A 23,954-nucleotide genomic window follows, 5' to 3' on the forward strand; every position below is an offset into this window, starting at 1 on the left:
GAACTTCTGCTCTCCGTTTTCCCCCTTTCCCCCTCCTCCCACCCCGCAGTGCCAGGGGCTCATGTCGGAGGAGTGCGGGCGGATTGCAGCCCTGGCGGCCGGGAGGACTCGGAAAGGCGCCGGGGAAGAGGGACTGGTGAGTGGGGAGGGATATGGCTTTTGGCAAGACTGGACGTGTGGAGACGGCCCAGAACCAAGGGCCGCTATTCCCGCGCTCCTTCCAGGGCCCAGCTGGCCCCTTGGGGAGCGGGTGGAAGGAGGGCCTGGGGCAGGGCGGGGTGGAAAGCCGAACCGGCGCGACGGGCGGCGCAGGGCTGTAAAGCTCCCTGGGTCCTTGAGGTCAGGGGTCGACAGCCCCAGCGGGTGCGTGGCAGGAGCTTGTGGGGAGAGAGCGGGGAGCGAGAACTCACGAACTGAGGGTGGCCCGGGAAAAAGGAGGGGTAGGGTGGGGGAGCTCCGGGAGTTCGGTAGGATGAGGAGAGGAGGAGGGGTCTAGAACCGCCCGCGACTGTGCCTCCCGGCTTCTTTCAGGTGAGCCCCGAGGGAGCGGGGGACGAGGACTCCTGCTCCTCCTCGGCCCCGCTGTCCCCGTCGTCTTCGCCCCGGTCCATGGCCTCGGGCTCTGTCTGCCCCCCTGGCAAGTGTGTGTGCAACAGCTGCGGCCTGGAGATCGTGGACAAGTACCTTCTCAAGGTAGGGGGAGCGGTGAGGCCCAAGGGGAGCGGGAACTCTGGGAAAAGAGAAAAGTTTTCCCCCTCTTTTCAATTTCAAGTTCTCGTGCAGGTTGTAGGCTTTCTCAGCAAAGCAGCCCAGTCCAGGGCAAGTCGAAAGAGCGGGAGAAGAAATCCTAGACTCTTCCACATTGCTGCAAAACAACTTGTGCATATGACACGTCGTGCTCTAGAAGTGCCCGTACGCCGGGCTGGTTGTACTAGCGTCAGCCACCGACTTGTAGGGGAGCAAAAGTGGGTAATCCTTTTATTCACTTTTGAAACAGGGTCCTGCCTGATTATTTTTACCGAGACTGGGTTGTCCCTCCACCCCCAACAACACCCCTACACCTGCCTGCTTCTAAGAGTTTCTGGTTAGTATATGTTGGTTGATTCCCCTTTGCAGTGTCTCCTTTGTTAAGGACTCTGGTAAAGTGTCTTTTCTGGACAGAGCCTTTACATAGTTTTATATTTAGTAGCAGTCGCTTGAGACTTTTTCAAAGTAAAAGATTGTAGGAGCATTTTCAGTACCTCCTTCCTGTTACTAGTATTTGGAGGCCACCCAATGCTTTTTTAATGTCCCTTCCAGTGCTTGTTAAAAAAAAAAAAAAAAAAAAAAAAAAGGAAATGGATGGTTAGACACCCTCCCACCCCGCTACCCACCCCCCCCCCAAAAAAAAGAAAGGATGCACGCAGGAGAGAAAGAAGGCAGGAAGGGAAACCAAAAGAAAGATAGATGGATAGATGAATGCATGGGATGAAGTGCTAGTTTGAGAATTTGATGGTCTTAATTTGTTTCACTTCTCTCAAAATATTGTGCAGGGATTTTGAAGTAGAAATTTTGGCAGGCCACAGTTAACTATATCATTGAGAGCAGGGTCATGGTCCCTTGTGTCTTAATTCTAATACCATGGGTTTTTCAACTTCAACAGCTCTTTAAAACCACTATTTAAAATAATGATCTCTCATACACTGAATTAGTAGCAAACCAGTTCACTTTCTATTCCCTCCTCATCAATCTCCCTCCACCCCCTTACCCCATTTTTTCAGAAGGATTAATTATGGAGAGTAGGAGTTCAAAAAGCAAGTTACTGGGTTTCTTCAAATTTCTACCTCAATGTAGAAAGCTATTTAAAATGTAAGGTGGAAATAATAAGTTATAGATACAACCCAGATAAATCACCAAAAGAAGTATTGGTGAAAAATTGAAATTAACTAAATTAAGTTTATTTGGGGATTGAGTCTTAAAGCTAGCAAATTAACATGGCTCTCCCTTTAAATCTACATTAAGATACTCTTTTTCACTGTTTCTAGACCTGAGCCTTTTTAGATATCTCAAAATCATCTTTTGGACCAAAACTAGTTTGTTATTTTCAATGAGCCCTCTCAATAATAAACATAATATTTAAGAGTGTTTCTGAATGGGTCTATAAAGGCTTTAATACTTCATACCAGAGAGGATTTAGGAAAAAAGGGCATTATAAAGTGACTCTTAACACACCTTTGAAATAGATATTGTTGCTAATATTCACTTTTATATGTTAAAAATACATTTCTTTATTATATTTACTTGTGTTACATAAAATACCTAAGTTATCTAAATATCTTACATAAAACTTTTTGTTGTAGGACTGTTGTCCTCCCAGTGAAGTCTTCTATGTACAGGCTTATTCTATCCCTTTTTGTACCTATTAGTATCTTAGTTCTAACGAAAGTTTGACATTATATGATTATTGAGTTCTTTTTTTTTTTTTAATTTGGGTACTTATTCTAAAAGAGTAGTTTAAATTCAATTTGAGTCACTGGTGAAAAATAATTGCTAGACTTAGTAGAGTATTTGAGGGTACAACTATTTTCTATGGAAAATATAGAAATCATTTAATATAGAAAAACATCATCTCATGAGGTGAGTAAAATGGAGTTAAAACAAAAAAGTAGGAGAGGAATTAGATGTGTCTTTTGCCTCCTCTAATATTTTAGTGCCCTGTTGTTTGGATGGTTTTTCGGGCTTGGTCTCATATACATATACAGATTGGATCAATAACAGCCATCAGGAAAGTTTGATATTCTCTAGAATTTTCTCTTTACCTTACTTTCTTCCCTGGAAAAGAAATTGAAAATGAACATTTTTTTTTCTTTTTTAAATAAACTTTAAAGAAAGGTGGTAAACCAGGCATTAGGTTTGGCATTAGGGAGTTAGAAGATAGCCATGACTCTGCTCTGTAGCCTGAATCTACACTTGCTTGGGGAGAGGGGGAGAAAAGCGAGCCTGGATAAGATCAAAAACATAGACGTCCCTAAACATTGGAGTGCTAAAGGAAGCCTGTATTTTTAAACTTTAATTGTCCCATGTTAGGAAAGAATACAAGGAAAATACATATTTATTTCTAGGATAGTATTAACCATTGTTAATATTTTTTATTCTGACTTCCTCTGTTTGCTTGTTTGTATATTCCAAGTTTTCTTATGTAGTAAGCATGTAATCCCAGACCAAAACTTAATATTTAAAAAATTTTCATCAAAATGTTACTCTTCATTAATGCCTTGGAAAGAGGCCTATAACTACAATTAGTAGCAAGTGAAACTTTTCCTTCAGCTTCAAAGGACTTTTTATATTTTGTATCACAAACATTTAGGAAAAAAAATTTTGAACAGTAGTGCTAATCTGATAGAATCATTGGACAGATAGGATTTTTGCTACACTATTTCATAATAAAGATTATTTCACAATTTCCCCTTTTCACAATTTCCTAATTACTATTTAAGATATTAGATCCATTTGTAGGGTGTAACTAGTGTTTTTACATCATTGCTGTTCTTTTACATGAAATGAAATTATAGTTAATTGATTAAACATAAACCCAATTCTTGTGTCCATTTAACAAGAGCAAATGCTGGAAGCCTCTGCTATAAGCAAGTTCAATCTAATATATATACATCTTCATTCTTGAGGGATGAAGTTGTGGTGCTTATAGTATTACAGCAACAGTTTGAGGTGAGGGTTATTAAGATTTGTTTCCTGAATTGACAATATTTCATGTGCTTATTTAGAAAATATAAAGTGGTATGATTTATTAGACACTATGTTGTGCCTTACTCCTTGAAGTATAAATGGCAAACAATATTTGGGTGCCTTTTTAGAACCACTTATCATCAGATTTATTTTTTTGTCCAGTAGCCAAATCATTAGTTAGGATTCCAATAATTCATTCCTTGAGTTTATTATTTAATGTTAGAAGGTATCCAGGATTTCTGCCAGATCAACATTTAAATCTACCTTAGCAATTTCTCTTTGTTAAGGGAAATGTTGCCTGCCTTCTTTATAAGGGTAAGTATCTTACAAAGCTTCTTTTCTAATTTTCTTTCTCTCTCACTTCAACTACTGCACCAAATATAATTGTTTGGCCAAAAAATACATTGAGATGTTGTGTGGCTTGACTTCTTTTGCTCTCAGGTTTCCTGGTGAAAAGAATTTGGCAAAAGAAAAAATAAAACAAGCCTGTATGTAGGACTTTAAAGTGACCCAAATTTTCCGTGTTCATAGAAGTTCGACTTCAATAAGAAAAAAGGAAAAAAAAAGTACACGCCCTGAATTCTTCAAAGGAATAAAGAATTTAACACAGTGTAAAATATGTTATTGTGATTTTTCTGGTTGGGGTCTGAAAGAGAATACATTTAGACACATGTTTGTGTAAATGACACCTTTTAGGTAGAAGCATTGAAGAGCATATGTTAAAATATCAAGAAGTCAGTTTTTAAAATTGCTTACTGCACAAAACCAATGGATGATACTGTGAGTGTGGTATTAAAATTGTTTCTTACCCTTCCCCCTTTTCCTTTACAGGTGAATGACCTGTGCTGGCATGTTCGGTGTCTCTCATGCAGTGTCTGCAGGACCTCCTTAGGAAGGCATACCAGCTGTTATATTAAAGACAAAGACATTTTCTGCAAACTTGATTATTTCAGGTAAACTGTGAAACATTTTTTTAGTAGACACTCCAAGATAATACAAAAGAGAGTTTTGTAAACAAGCTTTCTTGTCCGGTTTTATGTATCCGGTTTTTTGTAACCAGTTTTTCTTATATAATGGATTTCAAAATGAGAATACCTCACATTTTTGAGGTCTAACTTCTCTCACAACAAATAAAAAATAATGTTTGTGTGTTTTAAGAATTCTGTATACAAAAACTAATTTAAAATAATTATTTCCTCTTTGGGAATGAAAGGTTTAGATATTAAAAACAGGGAAACTTCTCCTTGCTGTGCATAGGTAAAGTATAAAATGTAAGATGACTTATTGTGACAAAGTCCGTGATGTGCAGGTGATGCTAAGGTGAAATGAAATAATTATGGTTGGAAAAAAATGAAGGTTTTGTTAAGTGTTTACCAGTTTTTAAGAATGATCCCAGTTATACCTTTAAAATAACAGCAGTTTGGAGACTGTGATAAACCTATAATTTAGAGGATTTCAGTATCAGAAATATACCAAGTCTGATTATTCTGTCTAAAAATCCTGTTTCTTTTTATCTGTTCTTTGATCTTTGTTTTTTGAGATTGTATTTGCCTAAGATATTAAATGTAACATTTTTTTCTAAGATCTCTTTATAAATTATTGAAATGCACAGTTTCTTGTAGGATATAATTCAGTTCTTAATGGATAGCTGTGTAGAAATTGAAATTATTCCTAAGCATGACTTTTTTAAATTACCATATATTTTTTCTTTATTTGAATTTCCAAATGAAGAAAACTGTTCATCGTGAAATTGGGAAATTAATGCTATATAATGAAGTTTGTAATACTAATTATGTTTATACTCAGTTTCAAAAACTGGTTTCAGAGAGTTTAGTGACTGAATAAAATTGCTAATTAAAAACACTTCATAAAACCCAGATGCTTTATTTTATGAAGTCAAAGAATTTTATAATTACCAAAAACATATATTTCTCATCAGGTTTACTCTCCATTTCCTCAAAAATCATAGCAATCTACCTCCTCTTTGACTTAAGATATGCAAATCTTAATTTTTTCATGATAATTTAAAGCTTTTTGAAAGGTTTAGTTTCAGCAAGTTATTGAAAGTCTCGTTCTTCTGGATTTTTTTATACTTCATATTATATTCTGAAATTTAGTTTTAGGATTCACTTTTTCAGATTAACTTAAACAAAACTGGCAATACCTCTAAAGATAGGCTAATGAATAGAAACAGAATATCTTGTTTGATGTGGATATGAAGGCCATGACTGTGATTATGATAGGAGACATAGCAAAGAATGTCCAGTTACTCAGACCAGGAGAAAAAAGAAATAGTTCCATCTGGCATTCTGTTAGAGTTAACCTGCATTTAATGTCTAGGTAGGTCTCTGAAAGTTTTAGGTATTTCTCCCCTTCTTGTGACTAGCAGTACGATAGCTTATTCACCAATGGAAACATGTCTGAGTTTTCATTCCTCACTTTCAGGGTGAACAGTTTGTTCTACCCATTGTTTGATAATGTCAATTCTAAATGTTTAAATATTTTAACTTAAAAAATGATATTTAAAACCTTTCTGAATTATCTCAATTTAGTTTTAGGAAGTCATTATATTTTCATTGTATGTTTTTGCACTTTTAGGTTTCAGTCTGGAGTATATGTGTGTTTGTATCTTGAATCTCTAGGTAATTTATAAATGCATTGATATTTGTTACAAACGAGGTATTGAAACTCATAGCACATTTATTTTAAAAGAAAAAAATCCGGTCTTCCTTTAAAGTAATGAGAAGCTTTTGTTTTATAAACAGATTTGAACTATGGCCCTATCTCAAGTCTTGATTGCTTCCCATATTGACTTAAAGAAAAATAACTGGTTCCTGTTTCGTTTTCAAAAGATGTAAACACTTAAACTTATCCAATAAGTAATACAGTGTATTAGTTTACTCAGGCTGATGAATATCTCCCCAAATAGTAAAATCTTCACCTCCTGCTCTTCTATTTATGTAGAAGGTATGGAACTCGCTGCTCTCGTTGTGGGAGGCACATCCATTCTACTGACTGGGTCCGGAGGGCCAAGGGGAATGTCTATCACTTGGCATGCTTTGCCTGCTTTTCTTGCAAAAGGCAGCTTTCTACGGGAGAGGAGTTTGCTTTGGTGGAAGAGAAAGTCCTCTGCAGAGTGCATTATGACTGTATGCTGGATAATTTAAAAAGAGAAGTGGAAAATGGTAAATATACACTTAAAATACTTTGGAGTCTTTTGGGACAGTGAATACAGGGAATAAAATGATTTTTCCTAAGGTCATTTTAGTGTATTATTTTGTGCAGTGTAATTGTGGTAAAACTCATTAAGCATTCTCCTGTTAGTGATGATCTCCATGTGTTTATATGCAGGAAAAGTCATAGCATGTGGATTAGCCTTGTACCATATTCTCAGGCAGCAGCCTTGAATTTAAGGCTGTTTTGCTTTCATAGCCAGTTGTTTTCCTGGATTTGCCTTTTAAGCATGAACCTTAAATGTGTGTTCTCCTAACTTTTTGTGCTTTTGAGTAATTATACAAGCCTGTATATTATTTCCACAGAATATTTTAGTGTGTTTTAAAACTTAACTGACAGATTTGGACAATCTACAATTTCACACAAAGCCAAGAAATGCAAGAAACATATTATTGTTTGATCAGTGGACCCATTTGAGTTACCAACATGTATGCTGTTTTTTTAAATACAGGCAATGGGATTAGTGTTGAAGGCGCCCTCCTCACAGAGCAAGATGTTAATCATCCAAAACCAGCAAAAAGAGCTCGGACCAGCTTTACAGCAGATCAGCTCCAGGTAGACATAATAATGAATTTATGATTTTTCAAGTCTCTCCTGACCATAACAAACAAACAACAAAAACATAATTTTGATAACTTTAATTTCATATAAACACCCCCCCCAGTTCTCCTCTCCCCTCCCCAAAATGCCCAAAACAATTTCCTGCTGCCTAAGAACATTTTCATGTTTTCAAAAAGATCAGCCTGTGCTTTTAATGAATACTAACTTGGTGAATGTATGAAAACATATTTATAGCTCTAAAATGTTTGTCAATATTTCCAGAGTCCTGACCTGGTATGAACTAGTCATTCAAGCTTTATTTCCCTCGGTTTTATTGGCATTAACGTCAAAGTACAAACAAAATATTGATCGGTCCTGACTTCCTGATAAAATCAGTTTAGCCCAGGCATCTATTTACATTACTACATACAATGGGGATAGAAGACAAAATATTTTAAGACTATTAACAGAAAGAGACATACAGTATGTGGGCCTATGAAACACTAATGTGTTCACCTTTTTAACAAATTACAATGAGCCTTTTAATGGCTAAGTTTATAGAGCTTTCTGAATAGGAGAGAATTAAATATGCCTTATAATAAAATTACAACAGGAATCTAGTTATTGACTAACTCTACAACCAATAAGCCTATACTTGTTTTTAAAAGGTATAGAGGGAGCTAATTCTATAGTTTGATGTTGAAGGTTGATTATGTCCCCTGAAAAAGGAGAGATTATTTCAGTTTATAATTGTTATAAGTTCAATTCATGTCAACTATAAAAAAAAATTAAATATAATTGTTATAAGATCAATTCAAGTCGACTGTCAAAAAAAATTAAATAATTACTCCTTACTTTAAGTCTACACATATGATGATTCTTTCCAGAATTTTTTCAGATAAAGAAATCACGTTTCCTAAAACAGTAATGTGGATGAGGTATTTGTTTTATGGTAAGGTAAAGTAACATTTATTGAGTGCCTACCATGCACTACTGGGTGCTTTACACATAGGATATATCTTAGCTCAAACTTTAAAGGATATTTATACAGCATTAACAATGGCGCAAAAGTAATATTCTGAAAGTCACCTATGGTATCTAAGACTTGTCAGTGTTTAAGATGAACACAGTAAAGGAGTTTCAAGAGAGAACTTGTATTTGGGGAGTGGTTAGGAAAGAATCCTTCATGTGATACAAGTATTTCAAGGGAACTTAGATCACATAAAACCCTAAAATGGGAGATATGATTACCGGTGGAAGACCGGGCAGCAAAATATGCAGTAGCTAAAAGATGTCGGAGTTAAAATAGAATTTCTAATATAAATATATTGTTTTTTACAATGGGCTGCTTCCATAAAGGACTGGCTATAATTTTAATAATTATAAGGCTGACAATGAAAGTTTATATGAAATTAAGCTTATTAAAATTAGAATAGTGAAAACTATAATTTCATATAGGAAAATAATTACAGGTACTAATGAAATAAAGAGAGAATAATATTTGTGAAGGTTTTTGTGTGTCAAGTCCTATGCCAGACATTTATCTACATTCTCTCCTTTAATTCTTAACAATAATTCCTTGATGTAGGTAGCCTCATCCAAGAAGTGCAGGAACTCCCTTAAAGGCAGACTACCAAGGGAATGACAGAGAAGAGATTTGGAAACTTCCCCAATCCTCTGGTCTTTTCATTTTTCTTGACCACCAGACCATGAGTGGAATAAAAGCTCCACTTAATGGCAGCAGCAGCTAAAACAAGAATGAGATTCCTAAATCTTGTGGATAGCTTTATAGTTTTAAATTGCAAACATACCTAAGCTATTTGCATCATCATATCCATTATTATATGAAAATGTGATCTCACTCATTAGTTTTTAAAGATGTATAGTGGAACCATAGGTTTTAAAAAATGAAAATAAAAAAACAAAATTAGAAGTGATATGCTTTCAAAGCACATACTCATTTTTTCAATATTTATTAGTATCTGTCTTTTGCCAGGGACAGCTGAAACAAATGAGACACAATCTTTGTCCTCAAGTGGTTCCTTATACCTTAAGAATCTGGAAAACATAGTTGTAAATTTTTAAAAAACTTAAATCGTTATATTTTGCTAGAACCTCTAATAAATCACATAATGTACATTCATTGTCAAATTGTCCTTTCTGAAAACTGAACATACTCAAGTAGTGCTTGAATTCAGCAAAATAATAAAATATTATAGGTGATCAATAAGTCAAAACTATTCATAAAGTACTGCTTTGGACAGAGGAGAGTTAACATGGGAAGAATAAACAAGATAATTTGCCAAAATTATTTAGAAATTTACGGGAAGAAAAATTAGTTTAAGGCTCACAACAGAGTAACATTTTGTGTTGGCAAGAGTATCTCAAATATTGTCCCATTTGTAGAAATGGTATTTAAGAAGTTGCTGCCAATATTGTGGTTTGCTTATTGTAGTTGGAAGCTCTTGCTCAATGATGATGAATATAAAACATGCCAAGGTTATCACCTATTTTAATCTACTTTCAGAATGACTTGGTCAGCTGCTACTATGCAAATACCTGTCATTTCTGAGAATTCCTGGCCTTAAAATGATGAGTGTCTACAAAGGCTCATTCCTTGATCATGTTAAAAAAGCCTTCAGAAAAGAAGTGGGCTGGGTTTCAACATCATTAGTGACTGGAGAATAATGAAATTAAGTAGCAATTAAAAGGCTTTTTGTGTGTGTGTGTATGAGATTAAACATTGATAAAAGCACATCTTTCCCCTTAGCATATACCAATTCTAAACCATCACTATTCATTTAAGTTTTGCTTTATTCCTTATGAGAAATTGCTTTATTACGTATAACTTGGTTTCATTATTAAATTTGTGAATTTGAAATATATTTGTGAAAAAGCATGCTGGTTTTTTTGTTTCATAAATTATCAATAATGGCCTAATAAGCAAATCCTTAAATATCTGTTTAGCTTTTCCTCTTGAAAAATTAAAAAAACAAAGACCATTAATTTGCTCATTCTTTTTCTCTTTGGGATATTACATGCTCAGCTACATAGGAACACAACTATTTGTACATGACAATATTGAAGTAACGCATTTGGAATAAGAAAGGAAGAATGAGGTGAACTGAGTGAAATTATAAACTCTTAGGCCAGTTCTGCCCATTTTTTAAAGTAAAAATACACATGCTATTTACAGTAAGTGTGTGAACAAATATGGTTGGACAGGAAGCCAGGAATACCTTATTCTTTTTTCCCTTTCTTTTCTTTTTTTTTTTTTTAATGGAGAGTTCTCATTCCCCCTAAAACCTTTAACATTTCTTAAACCTGTGTAGTTACTATAATGCTTTTCAGCTTTAATCATGGTGAGAAATGTAAATGTAATTCTTTAAATTACGAACTGACTTTCCTCAGTGTATATGATGTTCTGCATAAGCACTGTTCCTCTCTAGCGCATGTGTTCATTTATCTAATCTTAACTTTATAAAGTAGGTGCCACTGAGTATCTTCATTGTGTAGATAGGGAAACTGAGGAAACTCACAAAGAGGATAAGTTATTTGCCCACAGACTTATGGATGTCAAATATCAGGGCCAAGACTTGCTTAGGAAGATCAGGTCCTAGTTGAGTTCTTAATTCCTATACTAAACTCATTCACGTAACAACAATTTAATGATATCTAATGATGTGATCAGTTAAAATAACTTCAAATAATGTGAAATTCTCTGAAGACAGTGGTTTGGTATGGGGAGAGAGAAAAGCTTTAGCTGGTGGGGGCCAGGGGAGTTCTCTCTAAGGGTAAACTTTGGAGTTGAGATCTGCAGGAATACCTTATTCCAGAAGTCACTAATTAGAGAAAACTTAACTGAAAAAGAGAATTTGTAAACTTCATAAATTTCCTGGAACAACATTGGTCTTTTTCTCCACACTATCTTCAACTTTTCCTTGAATTGTCAGGGTTCGTTGTGTTACAAACTCTTCAGCACATACTGTGTGATAGGAAAGTGTATTAGCTCCTGGGGATATGAAGAATAAGACATTCCCTTTGTCCTCAGGAAGCTTACTTTGCTTATGAGAGCTAGACTTGCCATTAGTTATTTAGCTGCTGTGATATGTGCAGTGGCAGAAGCATATGAGAAGCATGTGGACAATGCAATAATTTTGCCTATGGAAAATGGTGTTGAGGCCCGTGGTAGCTTGCAGTCTTTGGGTAGATTGGTTAACCCCATCGCACAATTATGTTGGATGACAGGCTCTGCTCTCCCATTTTTTGTAATACTTTCTTCATATATTATTCTACTTCCCTCAGTTGATTGACTTTTAAGTAATAAAATTCAAATATCCGTCTTAATTCTCATGATTTCCTCTTCAGAAAGAATCCAAAACCCTTGGCTTAAGCTTATTCTGGTACTCGCTCACGCTCTGTACTTCTCCCCTTTACCTTGTATTGTAGTTATTGGCATGTCCACATCTTTGTCTCAGAAAGTTGAGACCACGGACATATCACTGTGTCTCATGACACTTAGCACAGTGATTCTAATCCAAAGGGTCATATCATATCACCTGAGAGCTTTTTCAATATATAGATGTTTAGATCCCAGGAAATTCTTATTCAGTGGGCTGATTGATATCCTTTTTTAAGATCCCTGATACTTTTTTGCATAGAGCGAGTGCAAATGCTGTAGTTAATGTTGGAGTTATTACAATTAAAGGGAATCCATCCATACTATTTGCTGACTGAGAAAAATTGTAATCTGGGTCTGTTTAGCTTTGTAGAGGCTGGAGAAAAATTTGATAGGATTTTTGTGTTTTTAAGTTTTCTAATACAAAAAATTTTTAACAAAATGGAAGAAATAGTAAATGGACTTACCATTTATTCATTTCATTTGCGCATAGAAGAATGGAAGAGCAAATGTGAGCTCATTTTTAGCAGCATAATTGAGAGACAAGTTTTATGTTGAAATGGATTTTTTTTCTTACAGATCTCCATGTAGTGACTTGTTTGTAAATTTGCAACATATGCTTTCTTTTCATTTATGTGTATTCACCCATTTTTATTTTCAACTCATAAAATACAAGTATCTTATTTTCTTATGCATGTCTTATCTCTCGGGTCATCAATGCAGAAGATTGAGTTTCTTATATTTAGCTATTTACTACTTTTTTTTTTTTTTTAAACAGGTTATGCAAGCACAATTTGCTCAGGACAACAACCCAGATGCACAGACCCTTCAGAAACTGGCAGAAAGGACAGGCTTGAGCAGACGTGTGATACAGGTGATTATTTTAAAGGTTAATCAAGAGATACTAAACAATCTATTCTAGGTCGTTATGAATGTTCAGTGTGTGTATATGTGTGTGTGTTTGCAGAAATATCAAAGCATTAGCTTCCCATTTTAGGTCTCTTTTACACTCTATGTCAATTTTTTTTTACACCTGATAATTAGCCTGTTTGATCTGAGCTATCAGTTGTTAAATGACTTTGTGTACAAGTTACTTCATTCTGTGCTCGGAGCAACCCTAAGATACTCAAGCTGAAAAACACAACTGTGGTTCCAAGCTAGATCTGGTTCTGAAGCCAGTAATTTTTTCCCCCACTTTTCTGTGATTGTATATGTGAGTGAGTGTGTGAGTGTGTGTGTGTGTGTAGGGGGGCTTGATCCAGGTAGAGGAAATCATGTGAACAAAGCTAGGGAAGGATGAATTAGAGCAAATTCATCGAAATGTTAATTTTATATCTGCAAATTGTGAGAGTTGAAATTGTTGGAGCTAAACTAACTAATAGGGACATGTGACTATAGATGAGTTCTGTCTTGAGCAGGAGAAAGCCATGGTAGCTGATGGCAGTAGATGGCAAGAATTAGGGTTGAAAGAGGCTAGATTAGAGATTCAGATTTGTTGGGATGCCCTGCAAAGGAGTGATATTTTTAGAAGAGATTTAAATGGGGGTAGTGACCTGAAATTCATTGAGAAACATTTTATTGCATGCATGCTGGTGGCAGACAGACAAGAAGAGGACCTGGACACTATAAATGAGGAGGGAGAGAGAAGTGAAGGATGACTCTTAAATTTGAAGTCCGAGTCTCCATAGGAATAGTGCTATTGACAGGAATATTCAAGTCAAAAATGTGGTTTGGTAATTGGGAGGGAGATGAATTTTCTTTTAGGTCTGTCTTGGACAGTTGGGCATATAAGCACATTTTTTAAAAAATATTTTATTTACTTATTTGACAGACAGAGATCACAAGTAGGCAGAAAGGCAGGCAGAGAGAGAGAGGAGGAAGCAGGCTTCCCGTTGAGCAGAGAGCCCGACGTGGGGCTCTATCCCAGGACTCTGGGATCATGACCTGAGCCAAAGGCAGGTCACTGAGCCACCCAGGCGCCCCTATAAGCACATATTTTAAAAGATGAAGAGGACTCATACAAAAAGATCCAATGCCATGAAATTGGGTAAGATCCTTTGGAATGAGATCATAGACAGTAAAAAAAGGAAGAATGGACTTTAGAGAGAGGAGGGTAAGTGATGCTATTAGGAAGGGACATAGTAACAGGTGGGATTAAGGAATGAGTAAGGTAGGAAACATCATAGAAGCCAAAGGAATGTGTCCCAAGATGGGGCTGGCCAGCTGTCTCAAGATCTTATAGAGAAGTCAGGGAAATGGAAAATAATTATAAATAACATTCAGGGTTCAGAACTGTTTCCAGAATTAAGGAAAGTAAACATAACCAGCAAGATGAAATTTAGGTGGGGGGGGGGGCAGGTAAAATCCAACATTGTTTATATGTTTTACTTCTTGAATTGGGTGGCTGATATTTTTAAATGGGGTGCTCATTCTTTTTTTTTTAAAGATTTTATTTATTTATTTGACAGAGAGAAATCACAAGCAGGCAGAGAGGCAGGCAGAGAGAGAAAGGAGGAAGCAGGCTCCCCGGGAGCTGAGCAGAGAGCCTGGCGCAGGGCTCGATCCCAGGGCCCTGAGATCATGACCTGAGCCGAAGGCAGCGGCTTAACCCACTGAGCCACCCAGGCGCCCTTGGTGGCTTCATTCATTGTTATTAAGCCTGAAATATTTTGTAGTTAAATCATCTATACAAAAAATCTGATTGGGAAAGACCTGGTGGTGCTATAGCTTCTCTAAAGACTTAGATTCCAGTAGACTGGACTGACTACAGTGTAATGAGGTTCTCTGAGGAGTTCTCAGTGCTTTTCAAATGTTCAGGATACTGTGTTTATTTCAGAGTACCAAATTTTTAAAAAGGGTCTAACAAGAAACCAACCCAAATAGACTGCTTCCTTTAGAGACAAGTTAATAAGTCATGAAAGAATTAGAAATCATACGCTAATATTAACAGCAATAGGAATATTTCTCAGGAGATGAGAAAGTAAGAGAAGGAATGGTATAAACAGAAAAAGTATCTTTAAATATATATGGAAGGCTGTCCTGCAGATAGTAGAATCATGTTTTTGCAGGGGAATGAAGGAAAAGGCAGATTTCACTCATGATGAAGAATTTTCTCAGCATGAAAGTCTACAAAAATGACATGGGCTGCCATTGGAGGTAGTGAGTTTCCGAGCCTAGAAATGGAGCTTCCTTTGTTGAGGTAGTACAGACTCAGTGGGCTGAGGGTTCCTTCTAATCCAAGAGTCTATACTTTCAATGACAATGACTACTCCAGCTAAGTCAATTCATGACTATTATGTTTTAGATTATTTTGAAATTGGAAATAAAAGAAAATGAAGGATTTTCTGAGAGCTTTTCTTATTATCTGAAGAAGTAAGGCCCCCAGACAATGTCACAGAATTTCCAAGTATTTAGCTCACCAGTATCATGGGCAAGTTATCTTGATTCCAAGTACTAGAACTTGAAGAATATATTGTTAGATGGTGGTTTTTAATATGTGAGGATTAAATTAACTATTTTAGATAGGATAGCAAAGGATGGAGTACTAGCATGCAAAAATATGTTGTGTGTGTGTGTGTGTGTGTGTGTTTATTTCCATGTTTTCATTATCCTAAAAATTCTGTAATGAATATCACTGTATGTACACCTTGCTCCCTTGTTGCTTAGTTTTCATATGCTAAATTTCTAAAAGTGGGGTTGTTGAGTCAAAAGATAAAACATTTTTAAGGCCTTTAACTGACTAACTGATAGTACAAAAATTACCATCCTGGAAGTTCATACCAGTTTATTCTGCCAGGAGCTACATAGGCAAGTTCTCTTTCACCAACCCATGCAAATCCTGAATTCAGTCATTCTTTTACATTCCTCCCAGTTTTGGTAGAAAATCGTTTTTATTTATATTTCTTTGAGTATCAGTGACCTTTATAACATGTTTGTTTATTTTGTAATTTTAAAAATTGTATGTTTTTAGTCCACTTTTCTATTGGGTGGTTCCTTTTCTCTCCATCTTGCTGATTTTTATTCTAGTTATCATGTTAAACCTCCATAGTTCAACAGTTTCTTTTTCATTTGTTTATTTATTTATTTAAGTTTAGAGAGAGAGGAGGAAAGAGCAGAGGGGAAGGAGAGGGAGGGGGAAAGAATCTCAGGCAGACTTCTCCCTGAGTGCGCAGCTCCACGTGAGGGTCAGTCTCACAACCCTGAGACCATGATCTGAACCAAAAGCAAGGGTCAAAGGCTTAAGCCACTGAGCCACCCAGGAGCTCCAAAAGTTTTATATTTTTACATATTCAAATCTCTCAGTATTTTTTTCTTTTAGCTTTGGCTTCTCCACCTGTAGGGTTTATCAATATTGACTGTTGTTTCCCTTAAATATTTATGGTTCCAATTACATACATCTAATCTTTAAGTTATCTGGAATTAAACATTTGGTTATTATTAAGGTAAGAATTTTACCACTTTTTTCCCCCCTCACAAATGATTAGCCAGTTTCTCTAAATCAATGTTATGCTATGCTTTTCCAACAATTTAAACTTCCATCTTTTTTCTACATTAAAGTCTGATATTTGGCTCCTTGGGCTTTTTCAGAGATCCATCTTATGGATTAGTCTTTTCTTTTCCAGAATGTCCATATAAGCCTGCTCTTAGCTTATATAGTATACAATTTAGAACTCAAAAAATTTTTAAATATGTTGCTCAGAAGAAATTTTAACTCTTGGAAGTTTGCAAAACAGAAGAATTTTAAGTCAGTGAGGAGGATCAAAATGACTTGTATATGAATTCTGAAGTTGAGATGCCCCCAAGCCAGAAGTTATTTTCTGATGGTCTGGAATTGTCAACTATATTTTTCTGTGCTAGTTACATGACATTTTGTGTTTATAAACCTCTCTCTACTTGATTACCTGTTGATGATCTTTCCAAGGAGCTATTTGAATCAGAATTAAGGTAGTTTTTCTGCTGATATGTCATGCCTTTTTCATATTATTTCCAAAGTCTGGATTTTTTTTTAAACGACTGAGTAGGTTCCACCCAGGATATAATTTATTGGACACATAAGATACTTTAGAGAAACTCTGGGAACCATAGTGCCGTGTCCATTAGGTTATATGTGGCCCATTGGGGTGCATCTCTTCTGGGTACTGTTGGGGAAAATGCTGGTGGCAGTAGTTCTCTTTTACAAGTTGGAGAACATGTGAGTATATCTTCTTGACTGGGTGAGCGACAGTAGTGACGCCCGTTATTAAGGAGCCTGTGGAAGAACTGTGACTGAACACTTTGGGTTCGGTGTCTGTGTAAGTATCCAAGAGTCTAATACTCCAGAAATGGAAGAGAAGGCTGTGACTTCCCACTGCTTTTCCTTGATATATGCCTATGTCTTGTTCCTGAAACATTCCTCAGGTGTCCCCTTCCATCCATCTGCCCAGGGCCGCATACCCTTTTACCTGATCACTTTTTATTACTTTAGTTTTAACCCTTAGAGTTTGTACTTTGTCAGTCTTCTGTTTTTGGGTCCTCAGGGCAGGATGTGTCTTTGAAATCAGGTCAGCTTTTTTGTATAAAACTTTTTGCAGATTCTTTCTACTATTCAGCCCTGATTCCCTTGTGCCATCGGATAACTTCCTACCAGCCTTGGGCAGAGATTTATGCCCCTGATCTCTCCCTGGCCTTCTCCCCTGACACTAAAATGTTATCTTTATCTCCTTAAACTTTTTATTCCTTCACTTCTCTTTCTCCTCATGACAGACTTCTTTGGAGTGATAGAAAGTAAGTGCTATGATATTTTCATAGAGTAACCCTCTATAGTCAAGTTTTCTCTAACAACAGGGAGTCAAAACACAGGTAAATTAATTACTGGGAGCATTCTGGGCAGTCTAGATTCATTCATCCTGACCTGGATGCAAAACTATGCTTGCCTTGAATTTGTTTCCTTTATTTCTGTGGCAGGGTAGACAACAGGATGATTAGCTCTTTACATTTTGTGAACTGTTTCACTAGTGGATGTGTTTGTATTTTATTCTGCTTAAATATTACTCATTTTTTCTTATTACAAGCCTGACCTTAACATACTTCGTAGGGAATAGTCTGTGCATTCACTAAGAGAAATTGAACTCAGCAGGCTAAAATGTGATTGGAATAACTGAATCAAGAGGTTTGTAGAAAGCTTTAAGTTCTCAGTGGGGATATTAGTCATTTGGAAAGGGATTTGAAATAAGTCCAGCAGGTGTCTAAGAATACGTTTAGTTGGGTTTCTTATTGTTGTTGTTGTTAAGTTCTGATTTAAAGGGATTTTTTCTCTTTTTCTTTTTGTCCCAAATGCCAGTAGTGAAAGCCAAGGAAACGTCTCTGGAATTCTTGAACTTCTTCTCTCCCTTTTTATTTTGGAAGATGCTGGTGTAGTATAGAATTGGCTTTTAAGTAAATCACCAGATGGTCCTTATATGAGCAAAGAAAATGACCATTGATATTTATGCAAATGTTTCTCTTCTGCCTACAGAACTGTTTAGAAAGCTTGTTTATAGATTTATACCGTGGTTATCTGGTAGAGAAATTGAGGATACATTTCTTTGTAAGCTAAGTTGATAATATACTCAGAAGTTGACATGTGATGTACCTCCATTGCTTTTCTCCTCTCTCAGGTGTGGTTTCAGAATTGTCGAGCACGCCATAAGAAACACGTCAGTCCTAATCACTCCTCCTCTGCCCCAGTCACAGCAGTCCCGCCCTCCAGGCTATCTCCACCCATGTTAGAAGAAATGGTTTATTCTGCCTATGTGCCCCAAGATGGGACGATGCTAACTGCGCTGCATAGTTACATGGATGGTAGGTATCCCGACCTTTAACAGCTGTTGCTCAGGCACAGTAACTGTTAACTGCTATCATTAGCTGATCGATAGGATGCATATTTTGAAATATTACCTCAGTCGTAGCTGAAAAATTGGGGGGGGGGTGCAGGAGAGAGCAGAAATGTCCAAACATTCTTATTTCTGTGACTACATTTGTAGGGACAAATTTAACACCCACTTCACAGCTAAAATACAAATATTGATAATACAGTGCTTGATTTTTTTATTTAGAAAAAAACTTTCTTTGTTGTTTTCACCCAATAGTTAAATAATTTATTTTCCTGTGGCCAGAGAAAGTATTCACACACATAGTTTTACTCATTTATTCATTTATTTAAATTCAATTAATTAACATACAGTATTATTAGTTTCAGAGATAGAGTTCAGTTTTGCATATAATATCCAGTGCCCATTACATCACATGTCCTCCTTAATGCCCATGACCCAGTTACCCATCCCTCCACCCACCTGCCCTCCAGCAACCCTCCTTTTGCTTCCTATGATTAAGTCTCTTACAGTTTGTCTTCCTCTCTGATTTCATCTTTTATTTTTTTCCTCTCTTCCCCTATGATCCTCTATTTTGTTTCTTAAATTCCACATATGAGGGATCATATGATGATTGTCTTTCTCTGATTGACTTATTTCACTTAGCATAATACCCTGTAGGTCCACCCATGTTGTTGCAAGTGGCACACTCAGAATTTTAGATCAGAGTTAGTATACTGAGTTTTGTTCAACTTTTTTACTGAAGTAAAACATACATATACATACACAACAAGTATCCAGCTGGATGAATTATTAAAGTGAACATATCCATGTAAATACCAGATGAAGTAGTAGAGCATACTTAACACCCAGAAACCTCTCTTATGCCCCCTTCCAATTATTATCCTCTTCCTCCAGAGTATCATTGCCTTGACTTCTAAAATAATGTTTTAGTTGTGCCTGTTTTTGAGCTTTATATAAACTGAACCGTATAGAATGTATTCTTGTGTATCTCACTTCTTTCAACTACATTGTTTGTGAGATTCACTTGTATTTGTTGCAAGAATCCGTGATTTTATTGTTCTATTGAATTCCACTGTGGTAATGTACCACAATTTAACCATTTTGTGGTAGATAACATTTGTGATTGAGCATGTTTAGGCTTTTATGACTATGCTGCTATGGACTTCATTGTACATGCCTTTCGGTGTACATTAATTCACACTTCTGTTTGGTATGCACCTGGGTGTGGAACTTAGGGTAATAGGCTACCCATACTCAACTTCAGCTGATCCTGCCAGTTTCCCATAGTGGCTGACCCAGTTTACACTGGGACCAGCACTGTGTGAGAGTTCAAGGTGCTCCACATCCTTGCCAACACTTGGTATGGTGTGACTTCTTAATTTTAACCAAGTTGATGGTGGGGTAGTGCTCATTATTTTAGTTTTCTTTTCCCTCATGACTGATGAGATTGAGCATGTTTCCACTGGGCATTTGTAAACCCTGTGTGTGCATGTGTGTGTGTGAAGAGCCTTTTCATGTCTTTTGCCTGTTGGTTTATTGGCTTGTCCATTTTGATTTTTTCTTGATTTCTTAGTTCTCACTAAATTTGCATATAGAAAAGCTTTTTGATGGCATCCCCTCCTATTCATTGGCTTGCCTTTTTCTACTCTCTTAAGGGTATGTTTTGTTGAGCACAAGTTCCTAATTTTAATGTAGTTCATTTCATCAATTTTTTTTTTCCTTCATGGACAGTGCTTTCTTTGTAACCTATTAAAGAAATTGGTTCGCCTCAAAGATAGTGAATATATTCCTCTAATGTTATCTTCTTGACACTTATCTTACCTTTGACATTTAGAGTTATACTCCATCTGGAATTGAATTTTTATGTGTAGTATGAGATAGGAAGTAAAACTCTTTTGTTACATTGATAAAAATACCAATTTCCCAACTGTTTTGTAGTGACACATTTCTCATAAATCAACTGTTCATATAATGTAGGTGTTAATTTCTATACATTCTATTTTATTGGACTATATATTTTCATATTGAAAATATCTTATTCTTGCTCTTTTGAAAGTAAATGTTGTTTTATCCCAGGTTTTCTCTTTGTGTTTGGTCTTCAGTTTTATTATAATGATATGCTTCTTGAGTATGTTTGATGTATTTCATTATGGAAACGTCTGTTTTTGTCTCTTCAGATATTGTTTCTGCTCTTTATGAAAAAATTCTGTATTTTCCAGTTTTTGACCTTCCATGCTTTCATCTAGGTATTTTCTTCTGACCTATCTCCAGGTCACTAAGTCTCTAATATGGTATAAAACTCACCCACTAAGTTCTTAATTTCAGTTATTGTGTCTTCAGTGTTAGAACTTCCATTTCATTCTTTTACATAGTTTTCACCTTTTTATTGAAATCTTCTATTTTTGCCGCTTTATTCCTTAATAAAATTATTGTTATATTAATTAGTTAAAGTTTATGTCTAATAACTCCAATATCTGGATCTCTTGGTTTTCAGTCAAGTCATGTCTTCTTTACCTTTTTATTTTTTTATTGCACTTCAGATGTTGGATTGGGTATGAAGAACTAGAAATAATTTGAAGCTTTGGATTCAAATTTGGATTGATCCTCCACCAGAGAGGATTTGGTTTTGCCTCTGGCAGGAATTTAGGTTAGGGTAAGATCAACTTAATCCAATGAGCATCAGTCTTCATGAAGGCTGGTATATTTCTGGGTCACTAATTGGATTTTGCCTTTGGGGATCCCAGACAAAGCTTTCATTTTGTTGTGTTTTTTTCCTGTTGTTTTAAACTGGTCCTTCTCTTCAGTGGTCTCTGATCTTTCATGTTTATTCCCCATCACCCAGCCAATCTAACTCCTGAGAGTCTGCTCAAATTCTCAGCCTCTCAGACATCCCTTTTCTTTTAAAATTGTCACTAAATTTGGGGGGGTGGATGGTGGAAAGTTGCCTCATTTTATTTCCCTTCTCTTTTGGGACTTGCTTTGTAATTTTTCATTATCTTGGTATCTTTCAGATGCCTTCCAACAGATTTTTAAAAATTTTGGCCGGCTTCCTAGTTGCTCTCAGAGGGAGGTTTGGTTTGAAGTGTCATAGACCTTGCAGAGAATGGAAACTTCATTTAAAGTTTTGGTTAAATAAAAAACCAGAACCTATACCATTGTTGCTATTATACTAGCATTAAAATTGTGTGTGTTCACATGAATGACTATAGTGTTGCCCGAGTCAAATGCGCTTTGATGTATGTTTGGGAAAGAGGTGGTTAAGCATTCATAAAGGAAAATTGTGTGTGGGGGGGGGATCATCCTATAGACATTTTTATATGGAAGACAGCAGCATCTCTGCAGACAAAGCTTTTATGTTTTCTAACTGCAGGGTAAAGTGCAGTGAATGGGGTATGGATGGAGGACATTAAAGTGTCAAAAGCTTGTGGCCCCAAAAAAGGTTTTGGGGGTAAGCTATTCCTGGATTCTCATTTAATACTGTACTCACTATGCTGAATAAGTTAATGTTTCTGCTGAGGTTAGTGGAATGAGTGTAGCTTGGTGCCCTCAGCTATAATGAGTAATGAAATCACATTGCCTTGGATTGTTTTTGTTTGTTTTTAAATCAGTTTTATTCACCCTACAAAACTGATTCACAAATTTCTTTCTATTTTATAGCTCATTCACCAACAACTCTTGGACTCCAGCCTTTGTTACCCCATTCAATGACACAACTGCCAATAAGTCATACCTAATTCCTTTTTTCAGGGATAGAAATGATTAAGGATATAATCTTGTCATTTATTATGTATAAAATACCATTGAAAAGATATTAATGTTAATTTTTTATTTAACACTCAAAGCATTTTCAACATCACTTTGCTAACCAGGTATGTATCTATAGTTGGCCTGCAAGACACTTTTATTGAGTCTTCATTTTTTTGTAAAATTTATGTTTACAAGAAGAAAATAAATCAGAACTTTTTTTTTGTATTGTCTGGAAATAGTTCACGCTAGTGTGTATCTGTTAATTTATTTGTCATCAAAAGAGCACTTTGCCTAAAAGAAAGGACTGACAAGTGTGCAAAATGTTTACAATCCTTTGTGAAATCGTAGTTTATCATTAGTTTGTATCTGTAAGTTATTGTTATAAATACTACCTGTATTTTTTGTTATATACAACTTTATACTTTGAAGCTTGTATCTGTGAATTCGCAACTGAAATTTATTTTGCCAATGTTTTCTGAATGAATAGAATAAAGCTTTTGTTGTAGCATGCCATGCAAACACATTATTGTGTTTGTGGTTGATGAATTATGGCTGTAAATAACACTATAGTTTAATAAGCCCACCACTCTAAGTTTATTAAACATTTTCCATTCTTGTGAAAGTTTCAACCAATCTGTCCTTTTGTGTGTGTGTTTTCAGCATTAAGTTGACATTAGTCTCAAATATCACAACTCTTAACTTTAGAAAGTCATTTTGTTTTGAGCTGTGTTTTGAGTACATTTTAATACGAAACTTATTTGTAGATGATTGCACTTAACAAAAGAACACATGAAAACATCTAATCAGGCAAATTATCCCTTTCAAACTAGCTAATAAAATTAATGTGAAAGAAAAGAGCACTCTTCAAAACTACCTTTTTGGGTATCCCAAGTCAGAAATGAAATATGGGTCATGAGAATATATTCTTGAGGGGTGAAAAAGGAGAACTAAAAGTATTTGGAATTTATGAGCAATGTTTCTAGAGCAGACTCTTTACTTTTTCTTCCTAGTGAACACTCTTTAGGGATTGTGATTCTGAGAGCTGAAATCTAAATCCCAGGACTTTATCATATGTAGCCGTGGACGCTTATCTTGGAATTACAAAAGTAAGTGGTGCCACCCTCACTAATTTTTGGATTTAAAGAACTTAATCAGTACTCACTTCTTGTTTTTCATAGACCAGTAAGGGGGAAAAAGGTAATGGCGGAAAAAAAATCTTAAGAATCTTAAGTTTAAGTCTTTGTTTAACTTAGCAGATTCACATCTGGCTGAGGACTGGAAGTAATAGTGGAGTATTTGTAATTCTATTCTAGTAATCATAAATGCAACCAGAAAGCAATCACGTGGGTGTAAGGAACTCACTATCTGCCTCAAACCAGAGGCAATAAGCCTAAGTTTCACTACAAGAGAAAGGAAGAAAAAAGGCTTTTGTTTTGTTTTGTTGAAACCTGCTACTCCAG

General features: G+C 36.0%; 1 protein-coding gene across 1 annotated transcript; it reads left to right on the forward strand.

Moving 5' to 3' along the window:
- LHX8 (LIM homeobox 8) lies at window positions 1-23,116 on the forward strand. The gene is made up of 8 exons (XM_004758179.3): window positions 1-136; window positions 532-693; window positions 4,555-4,676; window positions 6,688-6,908; window positions 7,409-7,512; window positions 12,675-12,770; window positions 18,532-18,715; window positions 22,405-23,116. Exons 1-8 carry the CDS (start codon window positions 62-64, stop codon window positions 22,479-22,481), a joined length of 1,041 nt encoding a protein of 346 aa, XP_004758236.2. The 5' UTR covers window positions 1-61; the 3' UTR covers window positions 22,482-23,116.
- The last annotated feature ends 838 nt before the right edge of the window (window positions 23,117-23,954 follow it).

Source organism: Mustela putorius, unplaced genomic scaffold (genome assembly GCF_011764305.1).
Source record: "Mustela putorius furo isolate JIRA1106 unplaced genomic scaffold, ASM1176430v1.1 tig00003853_pilon_pilon_pilon, whole genome shotgun sequence".
Classification (NCBI taxonomy): domain Eukaryota; kingdom Metazoa; phylum Chordata; class Mammalia; order Carnivora; family Mustelidae; genus Mustela; species Mustela putorius.